Source organism: Nyctereutes procyonoides, unplaced genomic scaffold (genome assembly GCF_905146905.1).
Source record: "Nyctereutes procyonoides isolate TBG_1078 unplaced genomic scaffold, NYPRO_anot_genome, whole genome shotgun sequence".
In the NCBI taxonomy this organism is placed as follows: Eukaryota; Metazoa; Chordata; class Mammalia; order Carnivora; family Canidae; genus Nyctereutes; species Nyctereutes procyonoides.
Genome location: NW_026575044.1, coordinates 18,922,127 through 18,948,148, shown reverse-complemented (window position 1 = coordinate 18,948,148; position 26,022 = coordinate 18,922,127). Strand labels below are relative to the sequence as shown.

Genomic DNA, 26,022 nt, shown 5'->3' with positions numbered 1-26,022 from the left:
TTCATCTTTTCCTTTCAATACTTGAATATTTTCACAATGACTATTTTGGGAGCCTTGGCTCTATCTCTGCTCTCCTGATTGTGATTCACATTTGCCTATTTCTTTTCTTGTCTAATACATTTTGAATTGTGTCCTGGATATTTTAGATACTATATTGTAAAGATACTGGATTTTGTTGTTTTCCTTTAAAGAGTTTGACTTTTGTTCTGATAGGGAGTTAATTTACTGGCAAGTTCACTTTATCCTATTGAGGATTCTTTTCAGATTTTGTTAGGGAGGAGCTAACACAGTTCCTATTATGGACCTAGAGTGATCCTACTCTTAAGGAGTACCATTTCTAGAATATCAACTGAGTTTCTAGAATATTCATTAAAGTTGCCCCACTCTGGCTAAGCAGAAATTCAACACTGCCTGATACTAGGTCCTGACATCACTAGTATCCTGGGATACTAGTGATGTCAGGACTCTGTGTTCCACTGTGGCCCCCTAGTAGCTGAACTCTGTTGGGCTTCATGGAGTCTTGCCCTCAAGTGCAATTAAAAATTGGCCAAAGACATAAGAAGAACTTTATAAAGGTTTTTGGGATTTCTTTTCTATATGGCTCTCTCTTCTCAGGTACCCTGTCTCTCAAATCCTAGTTCCTTCAGCCTAAAACTCTGATCTCTGTTTCTTTCACCTAATGAGATAACAGATCTTTGGCTTCTACTTTTCTGTGCCCAGTCTCAGAAAGTGCTCCCAGGTGAAAAAAAACTAGGGATATAGGGGCCTCATGGGTTTCCTTCTCTCCAGAATCACAGCACATGTTATCTATTGTCCTATGCCTGAAAACAGTTGCTTCATGTATTTTGTTCAGTTTTATATTTGCTTCTATGGAAAGGGTAAGCCTAATACCTATTATAACATTGTGGCTGGAATGAAGTCAATGATCATTTTAAATTATGCAGAATCACCATGTACTCAAGCAGGCATATGTTAGGGGCTTCTGTCTTTGCACCAGCTGTTATCACCCCCAGGAAAAGGAGTGCATTAGTATCACTTAAAACAGCCCCCAAATAGTAAATCAGGAATGGTTCCTATGGGAACTAAATCAAGGTGACTTCCCAGGGCAATTCATATGACAGGAAATGAGGACACATTCACTTTATATATGCAATTGGAAACTTTGTGTCTGTTTAGGAGCTGGGTAGTGCTTCTGTTCAGGCTGCTATAACAAAGTACCATGAATGGGTGGTTTACAAACAACACAAATTTATCATAGTTCTGGTGGCTAGGAAGTCCAAGATCAAGGTGCTGGCAGATGCATCATCTGGTGAGAGCTTGCTTCCTGGTTCATAGATGGCCTAGATGGCCTTCTCTCTATGTCCTCACATAGTGAAGGACAAAAGAGCTCATTGGGGTGTCTTTTAATATAAAAGCATTAATCTCATTCATGAAAGCTCTACCCTTATCACATTGTGTTCCCAGATGGTATTAGGCCCCATTGCCTAATACCATCACTTTGGGGTTTCGGGTTTCAACATATGAATTTTGGAAGGATGTAAACATTCAGTCCATAATGTCCATGGAATCAAAGGATTATAAGGCCATGGTTCAAATACTGTAGTTAGCACCATTCTTCTATACCTACCATTAGCAAGTACAGGAATGAACTGTGCTGAGGAGAAATCTTCTGGGGTCAAGTTCAATGGAAACTGGTATATGCATTCTTCCTGTTCATGAGCCTAAAGGCTCATTTTCAAAGTTCTTTACATGATAGAACCATCTTTCCCTACCTCACTATCTTAAATGAAATCCTTTGTAAGATCACTCTGTTTATTTGAAGGTCAAAAGAATGATGTGAAGTATCTCTCTTGCCCTATCCACTGGCTGTAGTTCAGAAAAGTCTTTACAAAATCATAGGACTCTGTGGAACACATCTGAAAACCACTGAAGTGGAACATCTGATAATATCAGAACCTCTTTAGTTCCTAACCCAGACCCCCAGTCTTTGATATAATCCAGGGGTTCTCAACTTTGTGTTGCTCATTGGGATAATCAAGAGCTTTGAAAAAAGTACCACTGTTCACATCCCACTTCTAGAATGCTGATTTAATTGATCTGGGTCAGATTCTAGGCATGGTGTTCTTTCTGAAGCTTTCTGGATGAGTCTAATGTACAGCCAATGTTGCGGACCTTTCATCAGACAGTTTCTGGTTACATTCCTTGTCTCCCATGCTCAGTTCTTACACAGGCTTGAGCACTTGCTTTGAGCCTCAGAGATTAATGCCAGGATACCCCAGAGCCTGCATGAGTTGCGGAAATAGAAATCCCATGGTGGGAGATCATGAACACTTGCATTCCAAATTCTTTCTTGGGGGACAGTACTTTCATCCACTCATACCATTGACCCACCTCACCTTGTAGTGTACTTGGAACACCTAAAGAGGATACCATGTTAGAGTTTCTTACTATGTAAATTACAGAGTTCAGAGAGCAAAACAAGAATGCTCAGTGGTGCCAACCTCACCTTGTAGTGTACTTGGAACACCTAAAGAGGATACCATGTTAGAGTTTCTTACTATGTAAATTACAGAGTTCAGAGAGCAAAACAAGAATGCTCAGTGGTGCCAAATTACATATCCTAACAGGCCTATGGTGGTTTTTTCTGCATATTTACCACCAAAAAAGTGCTACAGATGTCATAGCAACCGCAGAAGAGCCCCACCCCAGAGGAATTATGGTATTAAAACATTAGATTAGTGTTTTTAAAACTTCATTGTGCATCAGAATTATCTGGAGAGCATGCTTAAAATGCACATTTCTTGGTCCCACCTTGGAAGATTGCAATTAGTAGATCTGTTGTGGGACCCAGGAATCTGTATTAATAAACTTAGATGGTTCTGATACAGTGATCCAGGATAACATCTTGAGAAGCACCAGTTGCCAAATTAAGAGCTAAAGCTCCCCTCATTCCTTCATACCCAGGCATATTTTCCTACTCTTGTAAAGCAAAATATCTCACAAACAGTAAATTTAAATTATCAGTGTCAGCAGAAAGTAGCACAAACACAGCTAACCCAAAAGAGTAGTTTATCTCCCACAAAGTCATGCTTGATTTTTGATGAGTTATATGATTTTTCTCAGACCCAAATAGCCCTCTTCTCTCATTGCGACAACCCTTACTTTAGATAAGCCATAGATAAGGCTGGGTGACTCATTTTCTTCCCATTTTTATGGATTTTTCAAGTTTTTATGCAGCGATCTAATGCTTGCTTTCAAAGTAGACAAAAATCAAGTGCTTTTTAAAAAAATCTAACTTGTAGAAAATTTAAATGTATAAGATTTATGGTACATTGGTTGTGGGGGAGAAGATAGTTATCTACTTTACAAAATAATTCTTAACATTCCAGAAGAACTTGCTTCCATAAACATATCCTTTAGGAAAGAAATCTGTCTAGTTTTCAAAATGGTGGTTCACCGATGAACATTTATCATCTAGGCTCAATGAGCATGGAAAGCACTGTTCTTATAAAAGTAAGCCACACCTTCAAAATGACTGTGTGGAGGCACCTCGGTGGCTCAGTTGGTTAAGTGTCTGCCCTCAGCTCAGGTCCTAGTCTCAGGGTCCTAGGATTGAGCCCCACATCAGGCTCCCAGCTCAATGGAGAGCCTGCTTTTCCCTCTCCCTCTGCCCACCCCCCCCACTCATCCACTCATGTGCTTTCTCCCTCTCTTTCTCTCTCTCAAATATAAATGAATCTTTAAGAAGCAAAAAAAAAAAAAAAAAGACTGTATGTTTCACAAACAATTAATGGGAGTAGGGGAATAGCCAAGAGATAATGCTGAGCTTAGTTGGCACTAAAAGTTTTCTACAAAAATAATCAGCCCAATGTAGAATATCATCAGGTCTTCCCTTATTTGGTAACCATATTAGACAATACCTTTGCTATGGACAGAGGGTAGTATGGAGGCCTTAAAGATTAAGGTCTTATCTGCAAAAAGACACAGAATCTAAGAGGAAAATGGAAATGTGTGCTAAGCGGGTCAATAAAGCCCCCAGCCAATAACCCCCTTGGGGAATCCCATCCCAGAGGACTGGAAAGGAGGGAGAGGGGAGACTGAACACCCCCCTTCTCCTTCCTGGCCCCAGCCAGCATTGAGCTAGGGGCCTGTTTTGCCATGTCCATCTCTGTCTCTGTGGAGTAAGTACTCAATTCTCAGTGAAGGACATATTGGAACTGACAGCTTCACCATTGTGTGTATAATATGTCATGGCTGACAGATGAAGAAATGGGATTCCGTGAAATGCAACGGGATATAGCCATCAGCCAAGGCTGGAGAAAATACCGTGTTCTCCTGGACCCCTTAGAGAGTACTTCTTCTCAGACCCCCTTGCCCCTTCTCTGCATTCCATCTCAGTGCTGGGTTTAAAGCACCATTTCCCCCTATTAGTCCTGATCCTTTGTTGTGCTTCCCTTTTGTCCACCCTGCCCTTTGATGGCGGAGCCCTCTCAGCAGGGCAAATTGCAGCTGAAATGGTAGAAACAATGAGCTCAGGCAGTGTCCAGATGGAACCAGGCACACTTAACTGCATTACTTGCGGCTGGTCTGCCCTGGGTGTAAGTGAGCAGGCCCCACCTTTCAGCTGTGGAGTGAAACCCACCCCTCTGACAGTCACATGGCCTTCCCTAATGGCAGGTTAATTGGAAAGTGAAATAATTCACAGGAGATGAAGGAGAACTAACAGTAAAACTTGCATTGAAGAGGAGTTACCTTGCAAATGCCTTTCGTCCTTAAGTATTAGGGGAGGATTTGTTGTTGTTGTTCAACACCTAATGCATTTGAGTGCTCCACTATCAAATGAAGGGTTGGCAGTTTATTGTCTTCTGTGTGCAGCGACATGTTTTGTTGTGGTAATAAGGCATCTCAAACATGATTTTGTTTATTCACTCAACAAACATTGACTGGGAACTTTCTGGGTGGTTTGCTTTGGAGTGGGCACACCGGATAAGGTAAATGAGTCTCTGACCTCAACATACTTACAGTCTAGGAGAGGGAGAAAAGTATACAAATAAATGGCACATGGCATTAGAAGGAGTGTGATGGATGTCTTTATGAGAGACAGTGGTGCATGCAGAAGGAATGACATAAGAAATTAGGCCAGAGGGGTAACTCTGTTTGCAGACAATATGTTGTAATATACAGGGGATTAATCTCACTATTGACAAAATGAAATACCTGTAGCGAACTGTGTGTTCCTTCCTTCGTTCAATAAACGCTTGTTGAATGCCTTGTATTTGCCAGGTGCTGTGCTTGGTACTTCTGTGATGGTGTATACAGGCTAGAAAGGGAAACCAGCATTAATTTGATTAATGCATGAATCAAATATAAAATTAAAACTAAGCTAAAAATACAACAAAGATGACCTATGTGATTTCATCAAAACTTGTAATAGGAGTATTTCTGTAAGGTAGGGGGCCTCCCTATGATCAAGCTGAGTTGACCATGAAGAGAGGTAATAAAGGATTCTTCTAGGTACCAAAAAGAAGAAGAGGGGGCAATAGAAAACAACAACAACAAAACTGTGAGAACCAGGAACCAAGAATTCAGGTTCATTATAAAGCCCCAGTGACCAGATCTAGAAAAGTGGGGTTGAGGGAGCAGGAAAAACAGGGTGACTTAAAAGTCCTGCTTTGCCAGGATCCAGAACAGTAACTCAGATTTTTTTTGTCCCACTGTGACATTGAATAAGTGCCACCATGAACCCTCACAAATGTTCTAATATGAGTGTTCAATTATTCTGTTGCCCTAAAGAGTAGGAAAGTTTGTTTCTAGGCCTTTTTGTGGACTTGTCATCCTATGAGTATATACACAGTGCCAACTAAAATCTAAAGCACAAATGACAAATTGGCAAAGTTCTGATTCATAAAAGATAAGTGCCATTCAATATTTTATGCTGTGAATAAGATTTCTGTTTTGTGTTCTTTTTTTTTTTTTTTGAAAATGGGACAGCAGCCTACGTCCACAGCAGTAATGCCTAGCCGGCAAAGTGAAGTGGCAGGATTAGTTCTGTAGATGTTGGTAATGGTGGTGTCCACTAAACATTGCAAGATGAGGGCAGCCCGGGTGGCTCAGCAGTTTAGCGCTGCCTTCAGCCCAGGGTGTGATCCTAGAGACCCAGGATCGAGTCCCACGTCAGGCTCCCTGCATGGAGCCTACTTCTCCCTCTGCCTGTGTCTCTGCCTCTCTCTCTCCCTCTCTGTGTCTCTCATGAATAAAAAAATAAAAAAATAAAAAATAAACATTGCAAGATGAAGAAAAAAGTAAATACATTTTTTGGTCTTAATTTTCTCCTGGGAACTTACAGGCTTAGCCTGGGAAGATTCTCTCATGATACTTAAAAAACAGAGTCCATGGAGCGCCTGCGTGGGTTGGTCAATTAAGCATGTGTCTTCACCTCAGGTCATGATCCCAGGGTCCTGGGATGGAACCCTATGTCAGGCTCCCTGCTCTGCGGAGAGCCTGTGTCCCCTCTCCCCCTGCCTGCCGTTCTGCCTGCTTGTGCTCTCCTGCTGTCAAATAAATAAATAAATAAATAAATAAATAAATAAATAAATAAAATCTAAAAACAATAAAATAAAATAAAATAAATAAAATCTAAAAAACAAAAAACTGAGTCCAATACTAGAAGTATAAACCAGATTTCACAAAATCAGGGAGGCAAAAAATAACCCCAGGGACTCGAGGAACTAGAGTGAAGGAAACCCTGCTTGCTTTACTGCATTGAATTTGACCCATAATGCTTTCTGACACCTCTGCTTTGATTCTTAATAGGGACTATGAAAAATGTTCTCTAATGAAGCATAAATGCTAGGGCATCAATGGCAAATAGATCAGTGTAGATAGATGGTAGCTTCATGGATAGATACATAGATAAAGGCAGATACAGGTTACAGGTTAAAACTTCCTAAATCCACTAAGCCAATCATCATTTACTTCTCAATAGAGATACTATCCAAAACTTTCTTCATTTTACTAGTATTTCCCTTCTTTAACAAATCTTAGGATAATGCATCCTATACGTTTACTATTTGGGTGTATAAAACAGGACTTACAATAAACTTTGAGGAATGCATCTTTGTAATGGTAGCATGGCTTAAAATCTATCTGAGATGATGTTAGCACACCTACATTAAAAAGTTTTAATGTCTCAGGGCATCTGGGTAGCTCAGTCCATTAAGCATCCAACTCTTGGTTTCAGCTCAGGTCATGATCTCAGGGTGGTAGGATTGAGCCCTGTGTCTGGTCTACACTCAGCATAGAGTCTGCTTGAGTTTCTCTCTCTCTCCCTCTACCCCTCTCCACTGGTGCATTCTCTCTCTCTCTCTCTCCCCCCCCCTTCACTCTCTCTCTCTCTCAAATGAATGTATCATTAAAAAAAAAAGTTTTAATGTCTCAAAACAATGTGTTCACTATCCACTGCCTTTGTGATTTTGTAGACACTGGTTATGTCAGGCCTCTAGCACATATCCTGCCTTTCCCAACTGAAGAGTCAGTCCTAAGGAAAGTGCCAGAGTCTGGAGACTTTCCTTTAGAATTCATGTAGGGAAAGCACAGCTGACAAAGTTCAAAAGGTCGTGATCTTGAATGACTTTTTAGGCTTGAATGTGCTTTTTGGGGGCACATTCTTCCAGGAGACTCAAGGTTCCTTTTGAGACTGTCCATTAGTTTTGTCAAGAGAGCAGTCAGTGCCTAACCCAGGCTTTGGGGTGTCTCAGAGTGCTAACTCCCAAACCCCAAGCTGCTCCTTGAGTCAGAAGGATCAGAGGTCTTTTGCGTTTCTTTCCTGCTTCATTTCTTCTTCTCTGTGTCCATGAACAGCTGCCGTGGCCCCACACATTCTTCAGACGTCCCCCTCAGTTCCCCAGCTCGCGCTGTGTTTCCTTGCTGCGGTGGTTCTCAAGGAGCTACTTGTTTTAGCACAGAGATGTGTATCTCCCGGGTAAAGTGCAAACAGAAATGAACTTTAGTAGGAGGAAGCAAGGGAAAGACGTGAGTTGGAGGGGAAGGGGGGACAGAAATCAGAGGCAGCTTGAGTTAGGCGAAGGGACCAGGGAGTCAGAAAGTCTCCTGGGCTCTGCCACCATGAGCAGGACTTGCTATTGTACAAGTTTCGGCTTTTCCATGCCTACAATTAAGCACTGAGCTAAGTGACCTGCAGGGCCTGATCTCTTTCTAAACAGTTCTTATTCCAACATTGCATTCAACCAAAATAGGTAAAAGTTCCTGTTGCTTGAGTGGGGGGAGGTAGGAAGGAGCAATGAAGACAGCAACTAAAGCATCCTTAATAATATTCCAAATCAGTACAACATATTTTTGCTTGTGCAAATGAGAAAAGTTCTAAAAGCATTCTGGAATCAAAGGTGGCTGTTTCCAACTTTCAAATAATTAAGCCTTTTGACATTGAATTTTAAAGAGCTCTAACATGCTCATCTTTGTTTCTCTCTCTCTCTCTCCCTCTCTCCTTCTCCACTCACCGCCCCCCCCCCCAGGCTTACGAGCGGCCACAGAAACATTCAAATCTCCACTATGACCCAGGCCTCCCACAGGACGTCACCAGTGACACCTTAAAACCAAAGCACCAGCAAAAAAGCAGCAGCCAGAACCACATGGACTGGTCCACCAACTCTGACAGTGGACCTGCCACTCAGAATTGTTTCATCAGTCCAGAGTCTGGCAGAGAAACTGCAAGCACCAGCAAGATCCCTGCTCTTGAGCCCATGGCTTCCTTTGCAAAGGCCCAGGGTAAGAAAGGCAGTGCAGGGAGCACATGGAGTCAGTTGTCCAACAGCAGCAAAGATCTGCTCTTGGGAGGTGTGGTCCCATCCCCGGGCAGCCACAGCTCACCAGCTGCACCTAGCAGCTCTGCAGAGTGCAACGGGCTTCAACCTTTGGTAGATCAAGATGGAGGAGTTGCAAAGGAGCCCCCAGAACCACCTACTCTAGGCAGCAAGAAAAAGTCCAGTAAAAAAGATGTGATAAGTCAGACCATATCAAATCCAGACCTGGACTGGGTCAAGAATGCTCAGAAAGCATTTGACAATACAGAAGGGAAAAGGGAAGGCTACCCCGCAGATAACGCCCAAGAGGCATCACCAGCCAGGCAGGGTGTGAGTTCTATCAGTAATCCGAAAATGACTCGAGTCATGTCCGGATTACTATCCCTATCAAAGCACCCTGTCTAGATCCAACCAGCCATAAGAGGAAAAAGAGACAGTCCATCAAAGCAGTGGTGGAAAAGATCATGCCAGAGAAAGCCCTGGCTTCTGGAATCACTATGAGCAGTGAAGTGGTTAACAGGATACTTTCTAACACTGAGGGAAACAAGAAAGATCCCCGTGTCCCTAAGTTGAGTAAAATGATGGAGAGCGAGTCCCCCTCAGTTGGCCTTGAAACAGGTGGAAATGCCGAGAAAGTCATTCCTGGAGGTGTGTCTAAGCAGAGGAAGCCACCCATGATCATGACGCCTCCGACATGCACGGATCACTCTCCCTCGAGAAAGCTGCCGGAAATCCAGCATCCCAAATTTGCCGCAAAACGGAGGTGGACATGCAGCAAACCAAAGCCCACCAGTATGCTTCGGGAGGCAGTCATGGCCACCTCTGATAAACTGATGGTGGAACCGCCGTCTGCCTACCCCATCACCCCATCCAGCCCTCTGTACACCAACACAGACAGTCTTACTGTGATCACACCGGTCAAGAAGAAGCGGGGGCGGCCAAAGAAGCAGCCCCTGCTCACGGTTGAGACGATTCACGAGGGGACTTCCACCAGTCCTGTCAGCCCCATCAGCCGGGAGTTCCCTGGCACAAAGAAAAGAAAGAGGCGACGCAGCCTAGCCAAGTTGGCCCAACTAGTGCCGGGAGAGGACAAGCCTATAAGTGAGATGAAATTTCACAAAAAAGTTGGAAAGCTTGGGGTGTTGGATAAGAAGACCATCAAAACCATCAATAAGATGAAAACACTCAAGAGGAAAAATATCTTGAACCAGATCTTGTCCTGCTCCAGCAGCATTGCCCTGAAGGCTAAAGCTCCCCCTGAGACCAGCCCTGGGGCAGCGGCAATTGAGAGCAAGTTGGGCAAGCAGATTAATGTCAGCAAGAGGGGAACCATCTACATTGGCAAGAAGCGGGGTAGGAAGCCGAGAGCAGAGCTGCCACCCGCGTCCGAGGAACCCAAAACAGCCATCAAGCACCCCAGGCCTGTCCCTGGCCAGCCGGATGTCCCAGCCGTGCCTTCCAACTTTCAGTCTCTTGTGGCATCTTCACCAGCAGCCATGCACCCACTTGCCACACAGTTAGGTGGGTCCAATGGCAACCTGAGCCCCGCCAGCACTGAAACCAACTTTTCCGAGTTGAAAACTATGCCAAATCTCCAGCCCATCAGTGCTCTTCCAACCAAAACCCAGAAGGGAATCCATGGTGGAGCCTGGAAGCTGTCTCCGCCCAGGCTGATGGCCAACTCACCCTCCCACCTTTGCGAGATTGGGTCACTCAAGGAAATCACGCTGTCACCTGTGAGTGAGTCGCACAGCGAGGAGACGATCCCGAGTGACAGCGGCATCGGGACAGACAACAACAGCACGTCTGACCAAGCGGAGAAGAGTTCAGAATCCCGACGGAGGTACTCTTTTGATTTCTGCTCCCTGGACAACCCGGAGACCCTTCCGTCTGACACCAGCACAAAGACCCGGCACGGCCACCGGCAGAAGCATCTCATGGTGGACAACTTCCTGGCCCACGAGAGCCTCAAGAAGCCAAAGCACAAGAGGAAACGGAAAAGCCTGCAAAATCGTGATGATCTCCAGTTTCTGGCAGACCTGGAAGAGCTCATCACCAAGTTCCAGGTGTTCAGGATCTCCCACCGGAGTTACACCTTCTACCACGAGAATCCGTATCCCAGCATTTTTCGGATTAATTTTGATCACTATTACCCGGTGCCATATATCCAGTATGACCCGTTGCTCTATCTTCGTAGGACTTCAGACTTGAAGTCAAAGAAGAAGCGTGGTAGGCCTGCAAAAACCAATGACACCATGACAAAGGTGCCTTTTTTACAAGGGTTCAGCTACCCTATTCCCAGTGGAAGTTACTATGCACCCTATGGAATGCCTTACACATCAATGCCTATGATGAACCTTGGTTATTACAGTCAGTACCCAGCTCCCTTGTACCTGTCGCACACACTAGGAGCGGCATCCCCATTCATGAGGCCAACGGTGCCACCACCTCAGTTCCACACAAGCTCCCACGTGAAGATGTCTGGTACGGCTAAGCATAAAGCAAAGCATGGGGTCCACCTGCAGGGACCTGTCGCCATGGGCCTCGGTGACATACAGCCATCCCTGAATCCTCCCAAGGCTGGCAGTACCAGTCTGTCCGGCGGTCGGCTCCACAAGAGAAAACACAAACACAAGCATAAGCACAAGGAAGACCGGATCTTAGGGACCCATGACAACCTGAGTGGTCTCTTCGCAGGCAAAGCCACAGGCTTCTCCAGCCACATCCTGAGCGAGCGACTGAGTAGTGCAGACAAGGAGCTCCCGTTAGTGAGCGAGAAGAATAAGCATAAAGAGAAGCAGAAGCACCAGCATAGTGAAGCCGGCCACAAAGCCTCTAAGAACAACTTTGAGGTGGACACCCTGTCTACACTGTCACTTTCTGATGCCCAGCATTGGACACAGGCCAAGGACAAAGGTGACTTGAGCAGTGAGCCTGCAGACTCGTGCACAAAAAGGTACTCTGGCAGTGGTGGGGATGGTGGCAGCACCAGATCCGAGAGCCTGGACGTGTTCAGTGACATGAACCCTTCGAATGACAAGTGGGACAGTGACATGAGCGGGAGTAAAAGGAGGAGCTACGAAGGCTTTGGGACATACAGGGAAAAGGACATTCAGGCCTTCAAGATGAACCGCAAGGAGAGAAGTTCTTACGACTCCTCCCTGTCTCCAGGTAAGGCCTCATTTCTCTCCAAACTCAGGCTGTCTTATTTTTTAATTGCTGGGCTCTCTGCTCCAGTTGTCTGCTGTCATTGGCACATTACATTCACTAGTTTGAAAAGAGGTAGGAACTGAATGAAAATGGGCATTCTCGCACACTGGATACATATTTTTTATTTGGTATTTACTGTCTTTCCTCTCTGAGTCATCACCTGGGCACTGTGGGTCCAGAGACAACCCCAGTAGCTACCTAGACTACAACCACACCCACTGTGTTTATGCTTTTTATTAAAGGTGCTATCCTTAGGCCCTCATCCCATCTGATGGTGCAGTTTGCTAGTTGGAAAGAAACCTCTGAAACTCGCTAAAAAATGCCAAGATCCCAAGAATGTCAAAACTGGATGGGCGTGACACCTAATTTATCTGGCATGCCACCTCCAGAAGTCACACACCCTAGGTGAGGCATCTATAACAGAGCCATTGGAAGCTACTGACCAGTGACTCCTCAAGTGTACCTAATGAGGTAGCCATTGCTCCAGGCTATATTGTCCTCTTATTGTCCTTGGGCATTTGACCCCCAGAGTGAAACCCTGGCTCATCATTTCCCTGCATGAAGGGGAGGGAGCCTGGCAGAAAGGTGTTGCAAGCCTCCTGCCCCCATGGGACCTTACTGCTGTGTCTCTTGGCATGTCCACTGGGAATGCGATTTTGCCCGCTAATCTCTAAACTTGAAGTACTGGTTGCTACTAGAAAGAGCTCATTCCTTGTCAGTTGCTGGTGGAATTTCCTTGCTAACTTTCCCACCCACACAGACCTTCCTTGACACAGAACTTGACACTTGTGCGTAAGTATCCCTTTGTCCCTGTCCACACGTAATTGATAAGAATCTTTTGGAACAGAACAGTTTCGAGGAGGAAAAAAATAGAAGCTCCTTTCCTAGGAGCTGCAGAAGCTAAAAGGATTTCTCCTGCTCCCCCACCCCCAGATAATACAAAGCACTCTGGACGTAGCCTGGTTTTGAAAGATGAATCATCCCTGTTTCAGGTTTGGGTATAGGGTGTCTCCTCTGTTTGTGATGTGTACCCCTTACTTGTCCTCTTCCTTCCCGGGGAGTCCGTTATTAGTGAGGATGAGGGCAGTCTATTCATGAGGAATTAAAGTCATTTCTCTAGGCCAGCAGACTTCAGAAGAAATATGGTTATGAGTTAGAAACCACTTAAGGATTGCCCCCAAATTGCCACTAGCTTGTGAGTTGCTATAGTGGTAGATATTCTCCTTGGTTAATGAAGAGACCAATTAACAGTCATGTTTCCTGCCAAAGGTGATAAATGGCCCACACTTCATGTTTGCCCAAAGAGGATGTTTTCATCGGGGTTTCTCTGTTCCTCATAATCAGACTTTGTTGAAGGTACTTGTTTTTTATGCAAAGCTCAAATTAAGCCACTTGGATAGGAGTTGCTAGATAAAACTTTTACATGAGAAAAACTACTGCTTTCTCTTCCAGTATGGTGACATTGATCCACAGGTCCAAAACCAGCCATGGACAAGAGTGTCTTCTTACATTTTATATTTTCTTGGCACTAGTTAGCCAAAAAAAAAAAAAAAAGAAAGAAAGAAAGAAAGAAAGAAAGAAAGAAAGGAAAGAAAAAGAAAAGAAAAGAAAAAGAAGAAGAAAAAAGAAAAGAAAAGAAAAAAAAAGTGATGATGACATGTTATTGCTAAGAACCTACCAGCAGGGATCCTAATTTAACAGACCTGAGAAGTGAGATCTCAGAAGCCAAAATCTCTTTCCATTATTGCTCATTAGGTTTCTCAGCAGTCTTAGCAAGATTTTTCTGTGGGTGGACTGGATCGCATAGTGCTGGTTGACTTCATGAAGGTTCCCAGCTGGAGATCCATCTCTGATCCCTGTGCGTGTTTCTGAAGGTGCCCACCCTCTGGCCAAACAGCTCTCTTGGGGTTGGCACTCACATAGTGGCCACTACTTTCTTCATAATTCCCTTTCCTCCCCCCATCTTTTCATCCATTCTTCATCCAGCCACATCAGGTGGAAAGAAACAGGCTTCATAACAGTGTCATAAAGGAAAACTGGATTCAACCTAAAAATTGGGTATGTGGGCCCAACTCTGTTATGTGTGCCCTTAGGCATGGCATTCTGTTTCTTCAGGGTGCTGTCTGCCATCTGTAACTGACAGGATAGAGCCAGACCTCTTTCATATAGCGTCTTTCAGTTCCAAACCATTTCACATGCATTTCCTCGTAACACCATGCAATCTTAGGAGAGAGGTATTTTCATTCCTATTTTACACACAGGACACTGAGGCTCAGAGATCAAGTGACCTGCTCAGGTTTAGAAAGCCATTACTTATGATTTTAATAAGCCCAGGGCTTTCGCCACTGCACTGCAGCTTGACCACATGCCACCCAGTAGCTAAGGGCCAGGTCTAGAACACAGAGGTCTGGTTCTCAGCTCAGTACTCATATGTTCCACCATAGCTCTTCCTCTCAGATGCACATCCATTGTCCCATTACATGCCTTTCCCTAAGGCATCTCCACAGCGATGACGTGATGATTGCAGAGAGAGTAATTAAGGAAAGACGACATCCCTTTATTCAATTTCCAACCATTGTAAAAGGACCCCCTTATGGCCCAGCCTTTCCTAGCCATCCCCCTGGAAATATCTACAGGGACAGGCTTCCATCTGTGTTTTTACTGCAGTGCAGTTCTCATAGTTATTTTCACTACTGCTTTGTGCCTATCTCTGTGTTACGTAAGTTTATTTGTTCTTCAACATTTTAGTGAATCATAATCGTTGGTGGTTTCTATGTCTATATGACTTATGTCTGTTGTCCCTGCACATCTTGTTGAATATCTTACTGGAGCAGATCAGAATCTTGATCACTCCCCTCCCTTCCAAGCTTTGGCCTCTTCTTGCCTATACTCTAAATGCCCCCCCTATTTCTGAACCTCCAAAGCATCAGGGGAGAAAACCTATCTTTAGTAGCACTTGTGCTTCAATATCAGAGTTTGTCAAGTCTCCCTGAAGAGTGTTCACACCTTAATATGACATACTCCAAAGTGCACCAAATCCCATTCAAAGGTGGGAGGCAAGTGGAGTGAGGTTACCGGAGACCTTCCAGAGACTTTACCTGAGTCAAGTTGTCTCTTCTATGGATAATGCTGAGGGTCCTGCTCAAAGAAAAGCATTAGTATTTCTCACAACTTCTCTCCCTCCACCTCTTCCTTCTCACTCTGGATTCACTCCCTTTGCATCTCAATGTCCTATTTCACATGAGCTAATCTTCTCTGAAATAGATATAGCATATGTAGAGATGTCATCCCTTAGCCCATTGAGGACCAGATTTAGTAGCTAAGTCAGGGGAAGACTGAGCATTCCCTGAGATAAGAGCTGATAGAAGACACCATATAGAAGTCATTACCATTATGGAGACAGAAATTAGAGATTTCATTTAGCTGCACGCTCCATTTCCTCTTCCTGCTTGGAAAACCCATTCTCCAACCCACCAGCCCCACAGATGGATGCAGTGTCTTGTTAGCCCCCTTACAACACACCTAGAGCTTAGAAGTCACAAAGACTCTTTGCCATTTTTCTGTGTTTTAGTCCTTCTGCTTTGTTTGTTTCAGAAGGCAGTGACTCTTTTGACCTATTTTCTAAATGGATACCATCTGCTAAATCTCCACTTATAAAAATGCTGCCTGGGACCAATTAATGGATAAGTAATGGGAAGGTGCCATCTACAGTCTCCCAAAGTTGGAAGAAGCCTAATGGGCCCTCACGTGTGCCTCTCTCCTTCCAGATATCACCATCTCTTGTGTACTGACCTGCAGATTCCCAGAAGAGCAAACCTGTCCAAGTTTGACAATACATAGTCAGAGTTATGCCATATGGTCCCAAAGCCAGCTTCTCCTTAGGTGTAGAAGGGGTTTCTAGTGTGAGTGATGTTTTTCCTATTGACCACTTAGGAATAATTTTTGCATACTTTGATCTAATATTATGCCAGGAACTTTAGACATCTTGACCACTGCTATCCAGAGTCCCATCAGATATTGGAGAAACAGTAAAAAGTCAATTTACCTATGTTACCTCTTAGTCTGATGCCATTATTAGTCAAGGTGGCCATCCAGAGCCCCCAGATGTCAGGTACTCTCTTCATGATGAATGGATTTTGAGAATGAATCCTGAGCTCACCTCTCAGATATCAGAATCCTGCTATGTAGCTGCTGGTTTCCCTTGAGCATAGGTGACTCTACCTTTCCCTGTGGCTTCTGTCTTGCCTTTTGCCAGCTCCTTTTATCAGCACCATGGGGCATTTGGGGAAGCAGTCTCTGTTGTCATTCATGGGCAGGAAATGGTTGACCAAGACAAAAATAACACAAAACTCTTCTCCAAGCAGGCATCCAGATGAGGGAATTAACCACATAGATGAAATGATGTGAAAACTATACAAAAGAACCATGTGTGGGGAACATTTTCTACAAATGGAATAGAAGGAGGAAGAGGACTTATGGGAGGAGAAAGTTAAGGGCAGGAAAAAAGGAAGAGTGAAAAGTAAAAAGCTGATGAAGTGTAATCTGTTTAATCTTAATCCAAGTTGAATTCTGGGTCATCCTGTGGGAGGAAATGAAAGATAAAATAGCTAATGGCTGCTGTGTGGTTTAACAGGATTATGAGCACCTGGCCCAGTCTTGTCTCCTATACTAACTAGCTGAAAGACCTCTTCATCTTTTTCACTCTTTGTTTTCCCAGGTGAGACTGTGGTAAGAAAAGTTCTGATCAGACCTGACAGTCTCAGATTCTAAAAGTCTCAAATGTATACAATGCCATTTGAGTGCAAACACATGCACACCATGCACAGATTGGGCAGTTCGGAAGAGAATGATCAAGTTATTGGCCAAGTTGGCCAATTAATTAGCTGTGCAATAAAATTTCAAAACAGATCCCTCTGGTTCGTGTATTAAATTATGTGACTCACCCCATTCATCTTCGGCTCCAGCTACTTCCTCCAGCCATTTGATCTTACCATTCAAAAAAGGTGGCACTCTCCATACCTGACCCCCATCAGCAAATTAGCTCACTCCTTGTGTATATTGAAGCCATAGCTATCACCTTAGAAAAAAGGTTCGAGCACTTGTGCGACCAATTGCATGGGAACAGACACGGCAGGCTTGCATTTATGTTTAGACTCTGAAGTAAAAGAATCTTAACAATGTAATATAAACACCTCATTTTGCTGATGAGCACGCTGAGGCTTATGAAGGTCAAGTGACTCACCCGATGATACATATCTAATTGGTAGAAAAGCTCAGACCTGGAAGCGTAGCATCAGGGAGAGGGGAAGGCAGAGACAGAATAAAAGGGGGGTGGGGATAACTAGAAAGGTGAGTTGTGGGAGAGATGTTAAGCTATATGTTTTCTTTTGCTGTGAGCTGTTGTAAAAGGTAAGCATCTATTTGACAATAATTTGGTTTCCAGGCTGCCTCTGGGGACCCATGTTTGGGACTGGAAACAATCTTTGTGGGCTCTGATGGAAGTCATTTTTTTTCCTTTCCTGTCTTAACAATTGCACATACTTATTTTATCGGGCCTCCCAAGGTTCTTCCTAAGGTTTTCTCTTGGAAACCAGGAATTAATCAAATTAAATGTTGTGACCCATAACTTTCTGGCAATGAAAGAAAAACATCTTAGACTCCCAGCATCTCTTTTTCCACATTAAAATCAGAAATCAAGCCATTCTGCCTTTGGAGCAAGAAGTCCCCAAGCCATTTATCTTCCTACAGTTGGCAAACGTTCCACTGTCCTGTTGGAAGTTTTTATTTATACCTTTGTGGCTTTAGGGAATTATGCAGATTCAGGTGTGGGTGCAGAGAACTTACAGTTTCGACAGACTTGGCTTTGATACAACATAGAGCATTTTCTGGCTAGAGAAATCAATAAAGCACTTTCCATAGACTAGCATGTCACTGGGCAGAGATGAGGATGGTGGTGCCTTCGGAAGAACCCTCCAGAAACCCATCTCTTTCACTCTATAAATGAACAAGTGATGAGACTGAATACTTGCTAGGATTGTAGCATAGGCTCGTGCCAATATAATACTTAGTGCAAACTGGCTGAAGTCAAGGGGAGGGGGTGATAAAGACAAGGGAAAATGTAAAAAAGATTTCTTTGGTGACTGATAAACACACACACACACACACACACACACACACACAGCCTGGTGCAGTCCTGGGGGAAGATTTCAGGGATTAGTAACTGGATGTTTTTGCCCTCAAAGAGATTATAATCCAGAAGTCTTTCCTTTTAAGGCAGAGGAAGAAACCAGATGATAAGGGCCATCAGAAAGCCATAGAAGTGCCAGAGCTGCCGAGATGAGAGTAAGCCACCTCTATGTTTTCAGTGGGTGTAGAGAAGCAGAATCAGGACATGCTTCTTTGCAGTAGTTGCCATTCAAGATGGATCTTGAAGGATGGAAGAGGCTTTTGGGGAATGGAGATGGTAGGGAGGTGAAGGGAGGCAGGGTGGGGAGACAAACGCAATGTAGAAAGGAAACCAGGTAAACAAGGTATCTAGGTAGAAGGAGCCAAGAAATATTTGAGAAATAGTATTTTTTTCCAGTCTTGAGGTTAGGATCTGCGGTTGGGGATCATGACAGATAAGGTCAGAAGACAGTGTTGTCCTCGTGAATTAGAGGGTTTTTCCACATACCATGAGATTGTGCTTAATGAAGTAGGCAGTGGGGAGTCATTTTTTAAATAGGCAAAAGTCATGAAATGACAAAATTATACTTTTTCTTTCTTGACCACTCCCTTCCTCTGTAGTCTGCATTGGGTGAACTTGCTCCATCTTTGCACTCATATGATATTGTAACTATCCATTTCTTGTTTGGGTTGTACCCACCACCCAGCCTTTCCTTCCCCACCCTGGCACCCACAATATAAGTATAATAAAGAGATCATTACTCAGGTACTCGAGTGAAAAATAGTAATGAGTCATTCTTGATTCATCTCTTTCCCTGTCTAGCTCAAGTCAAAGATGATTCCAATATGTTGGCCCCAGGTAACTGTAGCATATGAACAGAATTACAGAAATCAGAGAAAGAGTCTGGTTGGTGTGTAAGGAATGAATTGTGAAGGCAGCAGTTGACAGTGCCATACAGAGCAAGAGAAAATTATAGGGAATACAGAAAGGAGGGGCCGACCTCAAAGAGAAGAGCAGAATAAGAGGGGATCAGGAAAGACACAGAGAAGGAATGTTGGAAAATGTTGGAGAAAAGCCAAGGAGTCAAGGAAAAATGAATTTTAAGAATGGGGTGGCCCTCAGGACCAGAAGCTGCAGAGAGTTCAGGGAGATGAGAATATGTATGAACATACTGGTGGCACCAAGGCAACAGAAAAACTAAATATTATGTATTTAATGCCTCATATGGTTAAGCCTTGGTGGGCTGTGTGCCAAATCCAGATGAGAAGGAGTTAAAGAACAAACACGTAATGAGAGAATGAGGCTCCAGGTGCATAAAATGAAACTTTGCTGTGATTCTAGCCATGCTCTGGCCTCTGAGGACATCTTATGTCTTAAGTCAGCCCTTGGTGGGAGGTGATGTGGCCAATCTTAATACATCTTAAGTCTAATACCCCCAATTCTGGGAGCATTAAAACAATACCTGAACCTTTTGTATTGTGACTCTGCCTTCTGTGAAGTCCATGTATAGAAAAAAAAGAGGTTATAGTATTTGAAAAGAGGTAAGAGATTCTAGACCAGCTCCCCATTTTCCTGCTTCACAGACACACAGGCACTTAATTTTTTATCATGGTAATAGCTATTTGAAAACTTCCAAAACTCCTCCCTATGGTACATAGGGTGCTTGTTGGCTCTGCTCCTGAGAATGTGTGAAAGAACAGTCCTGGTTATCACAAGTTCTGATGAAAGCATCTTTTATTGAACATTTACTATGTGCAAAGCATTATAGACTAAAGCCCAACTGTTACTTTTCCAGAAGTCTTCACTACTTTGTGAAATGAAGTATATATGCTGATTCATAAAGAGCCTCTATTCTCAAAAATTATTGTGAGCACTTTAGTTACTTAGCATATATCACAGGGCCAGGGACAGTCAGACCAGAAGAAAAGAAAAAGCAAGGAAGGGCTCCTACTTCAAGTTCCTTATCCTATACTGAAAAGAGGCTAATTTAGCATACACAAAACAACCAGGGAATAAATGCAGACTCAATTCAATCCATGCCAACCCAGCAGCCAAAAATGCGGGCCATAGGTATCTAGGATCAGGAAAGATAATAGTGTTCAAAAGACAAAATCCTGGAGCTGAACCTCAGAGAGTGGCAGTGTAGTGGATGAGTGTGGCCCCAGGTGGATGAAAATGTGCAGATGGGCATATGTGAGTGCTTCTCAAAGGCACCTGGCTTGTGGGTGAAGTTAGCAGTTGGGTGGGGAAGGGTTTTTAAGAGGCACAGATATCATACAGAGGATATGGAACTGTGTCCTAGAGGAAGGGGGGACACACTGACATGGAAGGGTGCTGGGTGTGAAGGGTGTTGAGCTTGGTGCTAGGTGCCTGGTGAAATGATGAAGTACCAGGAAACATGACTATCATCAGAGACCCATGTAACGCTAGCAGGAGATAAGAGATGGATATATACTCATATGCAAAGCAGTTAGGATAGTGAGAGTCCGTACATTTAATCACCAGAAATAAAAACCCATTCTATAGGAAGAGAGGATCCATAAAATAACTTTCAGAGTAATAAGTTGCATGTTGTAAAAGCAAGTGGCTATTGATGTTTGCCCTATTCATATAAGGATTCAGAGAAAGTCGGGGGCATTAAGAGGGGATCAGTAGGGTAGAGGGAGCACATCCCTCACGCAGCTTCTGCTGTGGTTTTCACATTCTTCTGTGAAGGGGTTGGGGAGACTGGGAAGGTGGGCAGTGAGTCCATGCAGAGATGGGGCTCCCCTCGTTGATGGAGGATCTAAGGACACAGAGAGATGAAAAGCTTTCCCTGAGGCTGCATCTCCATCATCCTTACATCTGAACAGGGTGCTATGCTCTTCAAAGTGCATTTCCTTACTTTTATTTGATCTTCAGAATCCACTGAGGTTTGCAGATAGATGTTGCTCTCCCACTTGACAGGCAAGGAAATCGAAACCCAGAGGGTTAAAGTCATTGTCCAAAGTCACCGAGCCAGTTTTGCACAGAGAAAGTACTGGGTTCCTGGTTTCCAGATATTTTTCTCATCAACTCCCTTTTTCCACTAGATTTTCTATCTCTTTGACAAGGTCAATAATATGACTCAGCTTCTAAGTTATCCTTAAAGAACCCTTGCCAGTGGATTAAATGGTGGAGCCCGGAATAAAGCACTAGCAACTTGGTGTTGGCTAAAATTCATTTTTTTATATAGAAGGAGCTCTTTGGAGCCAGGATCAGCCAAGCCCAGGGTGTGAGGTTGATTCTGTGTGCAGAGCCTGGGCAATAGATTCCCCAGATGGAGCAGGGATACCCTGAAAATCACAAAGGACACACAAAGGAGGAATAAGAATGTTCTTACACTAAATCACAAAACACCAAAACTAATATTAAAACTTTGTTGTTCTAAAGAAAAGTTTTACACAGTTGGAGGGACTTTATACATCGCCTAGTAAACATACAGAAACTTTCATCTGGAGAGTAATATATGCTGAAAATGAAAACAGAGTGGGAACAGGTCATTAAGGAACCCATGAGTTTGGGGCTATATCTCAAAAGTTTGGGAAGTTGTTAGACAGAAGACCTCATCCCCTTTCGAATGTCCATGAGAACTTGGGACATGGGCTGGAAGAACCATTGTTCTAAATCACTTTATCATGTCTTGTATTCCAAGTAAGACCAGGAGGCCACCAGGATTCTCTTATAGGATATACCTTTTATACTGTAATATTTTTATTTCATTCATTTACTGTAATTACACAATTAAAAAAGTATCAAGTGGCTAAAATGTGTAAGACATACTACGGGGTGATATTATGACTTAAAGTATATAGGGGCACCTTGTCCTTCAGGGGAGGTGTTTTGGTCCTAGAAATCTGTGTTAATATGTCTTCTCTGACATTATGAACCCCTTTCATGCTAGATACTATTTTTCTCTTCGACGTCCCGACAACAGTAATAAAAATGGATTCCCCACGCATAACATAAAGCAAATGAGCATTTTGAAAAACATTTATTATTTCTTTTATTAAATAAAAACATATCTGCTAGTGTAGAAAACTTGGAAAATTTAGGAAACCATGTATAAGTAAAAACGAAATCACCCATAATCCCACTAAATAACCATTATGCTAATGTAGACTGACTTTCTGCCCTCCTCCCCAACCCTCCCTAGGAGAAGCTACAGAAAGCCAACCCGTGCTTCTTTCCCCCATTTTCCCTCCTCTCTCCGCTCTCCCCACCACCACTTTGATTGCCTGATCTTTTCAACTTCCTCTCAAGTACCTTCCCAGAATTGACCACAGTAACTTTTCCTTCTACATTCTGTGGTGTCATTGCCTTAAGAGGGGATTATGTTTTTTTTTTTTTTTAAAGAAATGCAGCAGCAATTGGGCATGAACACCATCCAGATTTCCACACTGTCCTATTTAAGATCTCCACAAGAATCCAAGTGCCAGGACAACAACCGGGAAGGGGACAAATTAGTCACGGCTGAAATTGGTTGCCAAAATGTTTTCCCAAGAATCGCTGAGTGTTGAGTGTTTCTTCTCAGATCAGAATCTGACAAGGTGGGTGGAGAGGGGAGGGGATGCAATAAGTTGTCCAGAGCTTGAGATCCACAGCTCCACACCACAATGGGGGAATGCAACCAGTCAGTGTGGGTTACAAATGCCACACACACTTTACAGGCAGCCACACACAGAGTAAGTCTAGTTGCAGTGCTCCAATTGGTCAGTGTTGCTGTCACTCATACTGAGAATATTTAAAGGAAAGGAGACAGCTATTAATTATAGGTTTAGAACACAAAGGATTACCTCGTACTTGCTTATTTTCCTTCCTGGCATACCTATGGATATTCCTAAGGTGAGAGTTGCTGTAAAGCCAATAGTTGCCATTGCAAAAAGCAGCTCTCCTCCTTGTTTTTTTCTTTGATTCTTCCTCAACCGGGAAGTCAGAGTCTACTGTGCTGTGAGCTGGGTATCAGGCAAGAGAGAAGACAAAATCTTCCAGGAGACTTACTAAGTCCTGCTGGATACTGCAAATAAAATTCTATTTTATCAAATAAAATAGCTGAAAGATCTTTCCTCATTGGCTTTTCCAAGATTATTTTTCTAGTTCCAGTTGGTATTAATTATCATGGAGTAAAATCTGTCCTGGCAGTCTTAGAGAGGAGAATCTTGTTCCTGGGTTTCTTCTCCTGTTACTGGTGAGGACTCTGAGCCATGACTCCTTTCAGGAAGTCTACCAGCACAGCACGTCAGAGCCACCTGCATAGGGAAGTTCCTCAGACCCTAGAAATACTTCCTTCATGTGGGCTGACTTTCCATTAGGCCATAGTTGCACCATCTTGGTCCCTAGCAAGGGGACCTCTACTTCGTTTTTCATTTTGTTGATCCTTTTGGCAATAATCAACCCAGAGCAAAACTCTAATTGCATCTATCTTCCCCTTACGGCTCTAACTAAATAAATATCTTAATTATTGAAATAGAAAAAGAAGAATGGAGTAGTTTTTCAAGAACTACCTAGGAAGGCAGCCATAGGTAAATGAATAATGATGTCAGATGTATAAATATAAATTCCTATTGCAGGAAATCCAAAATTCTTTATCTGGCTTCAAAGAGCCTACATTACCTACCGTCACTGCCTCACCTTGTCTCCTGATCATTTTCAGCTTATTCCCTTGCCGTGAGTTCTGCTAAATCTCATTCTTATCCTACAGAAAACACCATAATTAGCCCTTCATCTGAGTCTTTAGCCACCACATTGCCTCTTTCACACAGAACATCCTCTTCTTTTCCATCTGGCTTCCAATCTTACCTAGTCATTTTCTTAGCCTTTCTGGCATCTCTCTAATATAACCCTAAAGTCTTTGCTTTATTTCACTTATTTATATATAGCCTTGAATTATTTACCTTTATTTTAAGTAAGGATGTCTTGACTCACTGAAATGAAATTTAAGTCATGGGGGGATCAGGATCGCGCCTTCCTCTGTTCGTAGCTTACACGACATTAAGATCTTACTAAGGGACCAATTGGCCAGGTTGATCTTGCAGACCGCCACAGGTTCTTGGCATACACTTTGAGAAGCACCAGCTTAAGAATAAATTCAACAGCTTCTAAGGTAGCCTAGTAGAGCCAAAAAGACAAAAAATAAAAAACTCTCGGGAGTTAACGGCTCTCAGATGTAAATTTGGATGCTAAATCCCCCACTTACTGGTAGTGTGACCTTGGGCAATTTAGCCTTTTTGATCCTCCTTTTGTCATCTGAAAAATGAGGCTATTAATACCTACCTGGCAGAGTTTTATGAGAGTCAAATAAAAGCAGAATATACACAGGAGCATCCAGCACACTGCTTACTACACGATTGTTAATAATGTTCATTTCTTTTCACTTCCTCTTTGGATAATATATTCAAGCACAGAAAATACAAACCAGCAGATTGCTATAGAAGTCTTCTTTAAACAGCAGGCTTTCCCTCCCAATTATGCTCTTACTGGGATCTCTTAAATCCCTTTCTGAACACACATACACACACACAGGGGCAGACACCAGCCGGACCACGGTTGTATTTGATGACAAAGATAAGGTGTCAGGATTATACAGTTATGGTGAATAAGTAACAAAATACACATTTCACTCAAAGTTCTCTTGAAAGCGGTGGCAATTTCAATCCTCTGGCATTTGGTCTGTCACAGCAAGAGTTTGTTAGCGCTATTCAGTAGCACCTGTTTTGCAGACCAATTTATCTACTAACCCCAGACGTAAAAATGCATTTTAAGAGAGAGACTGAGATTTGTATTCGTCTTCTACTGTTGCTGTGACAATTTATCACAAATTTAGCAGGTTGAAACAACACAGATTTATTATCTCACAGTTTCTATGGGCTGTTGGTCTTGGGGGCTCAGCTGGGTCCTCTGCTCAAAGTCTCATGGGGATGAAATCAAAGTGTGGGTAGGGCTCTTACTGCCTCCTTTACTGAGGGCTCTATGGTTCCCTCTCATTCAGGTTGCCGACCCATTCAGTTCCTTGTGCTTTTAGCACTATGGCCCCTGCTGACTGTTTCAGGGGCTGGTCTTTGCTTCTAGAAGCTATCCACATCCCTTATGCTTTCTGTGTGGCCCATCCATCAGTAGAGGTCCAGTCTCTCTGACTCTCCCTTCTCTCTCAGAGCCCTGGACATGCCTCCCCGCTGACATACCCCGTGCTGAATGCCTGTGCATCCTGCCCCTCCTTGAACACGGGCACCAAATGCTTCCATACCTTCTGACTTCACACATGCCCTTTCTTTCTCCCAGGACACCCTGCAAAGGGGGAGATCTAACATTTGCTTCGTGACCGACCACCCATGTTGTTTGGAGATTTCTCCTTGCAATCCAGTAGATGAAAGTCTACTTCATGGGTCATTGTTGAAACACAATTTTAGAAAAGTCAATTATTAGACTTCACATTGCTAAACTGAATGACAAAGAACTCTGAAGGAAAACCATTTGTTTTTAGACTGGAGTAGCACAATGCTTCATGAAGGAGGTGTTGCCATACTGGAGCCTAGAAGAATTGGTTGGATTTAGCCAGGTGGAGAAGAGAGAAGAGCAACTTGGGAGAAAATAGGAATATATATGTAGTATTCTTTGAAAAAACATTGCATGCAGTCATTACATATATACTTTAAAACTTTGGGGAATATAAAAATGAAAAAGATAAGGCTCCTGTATTTATAAAGTTTATAGTCTACTAGTTGATGTAGATGAGGAATAAAAAAAAAAAGCAAATAAAATAATTAAATCACAAACTGGTAAGTTTGGAGAGACCTGGCATGACTAACAGGG

The 26,022-nt window shown here is 43.3% G+C and overlaps 1 protein-coding gene across 1 annotated transcript in view; it reads left to right on the top strand.

Moving 5' to 3' along the window:
• Positions 1 to 26,022, top strand: part of SETBP1 (SET binding protein 1) — a 360,671-nt gene that overhangs the window by 248,752 nt on the left and 85,897 nt on the right. The window contains 2 exon segments of the mRNA XM_055323892.1: positions 8,532 to 9,168; positions 9,171 to 11,990. Of these exon segments, the coding sequence (XP_055179867.1) occupies positions 8,532 to 9,168; positions 9,171 to 11,990 (3,457 nt within the window).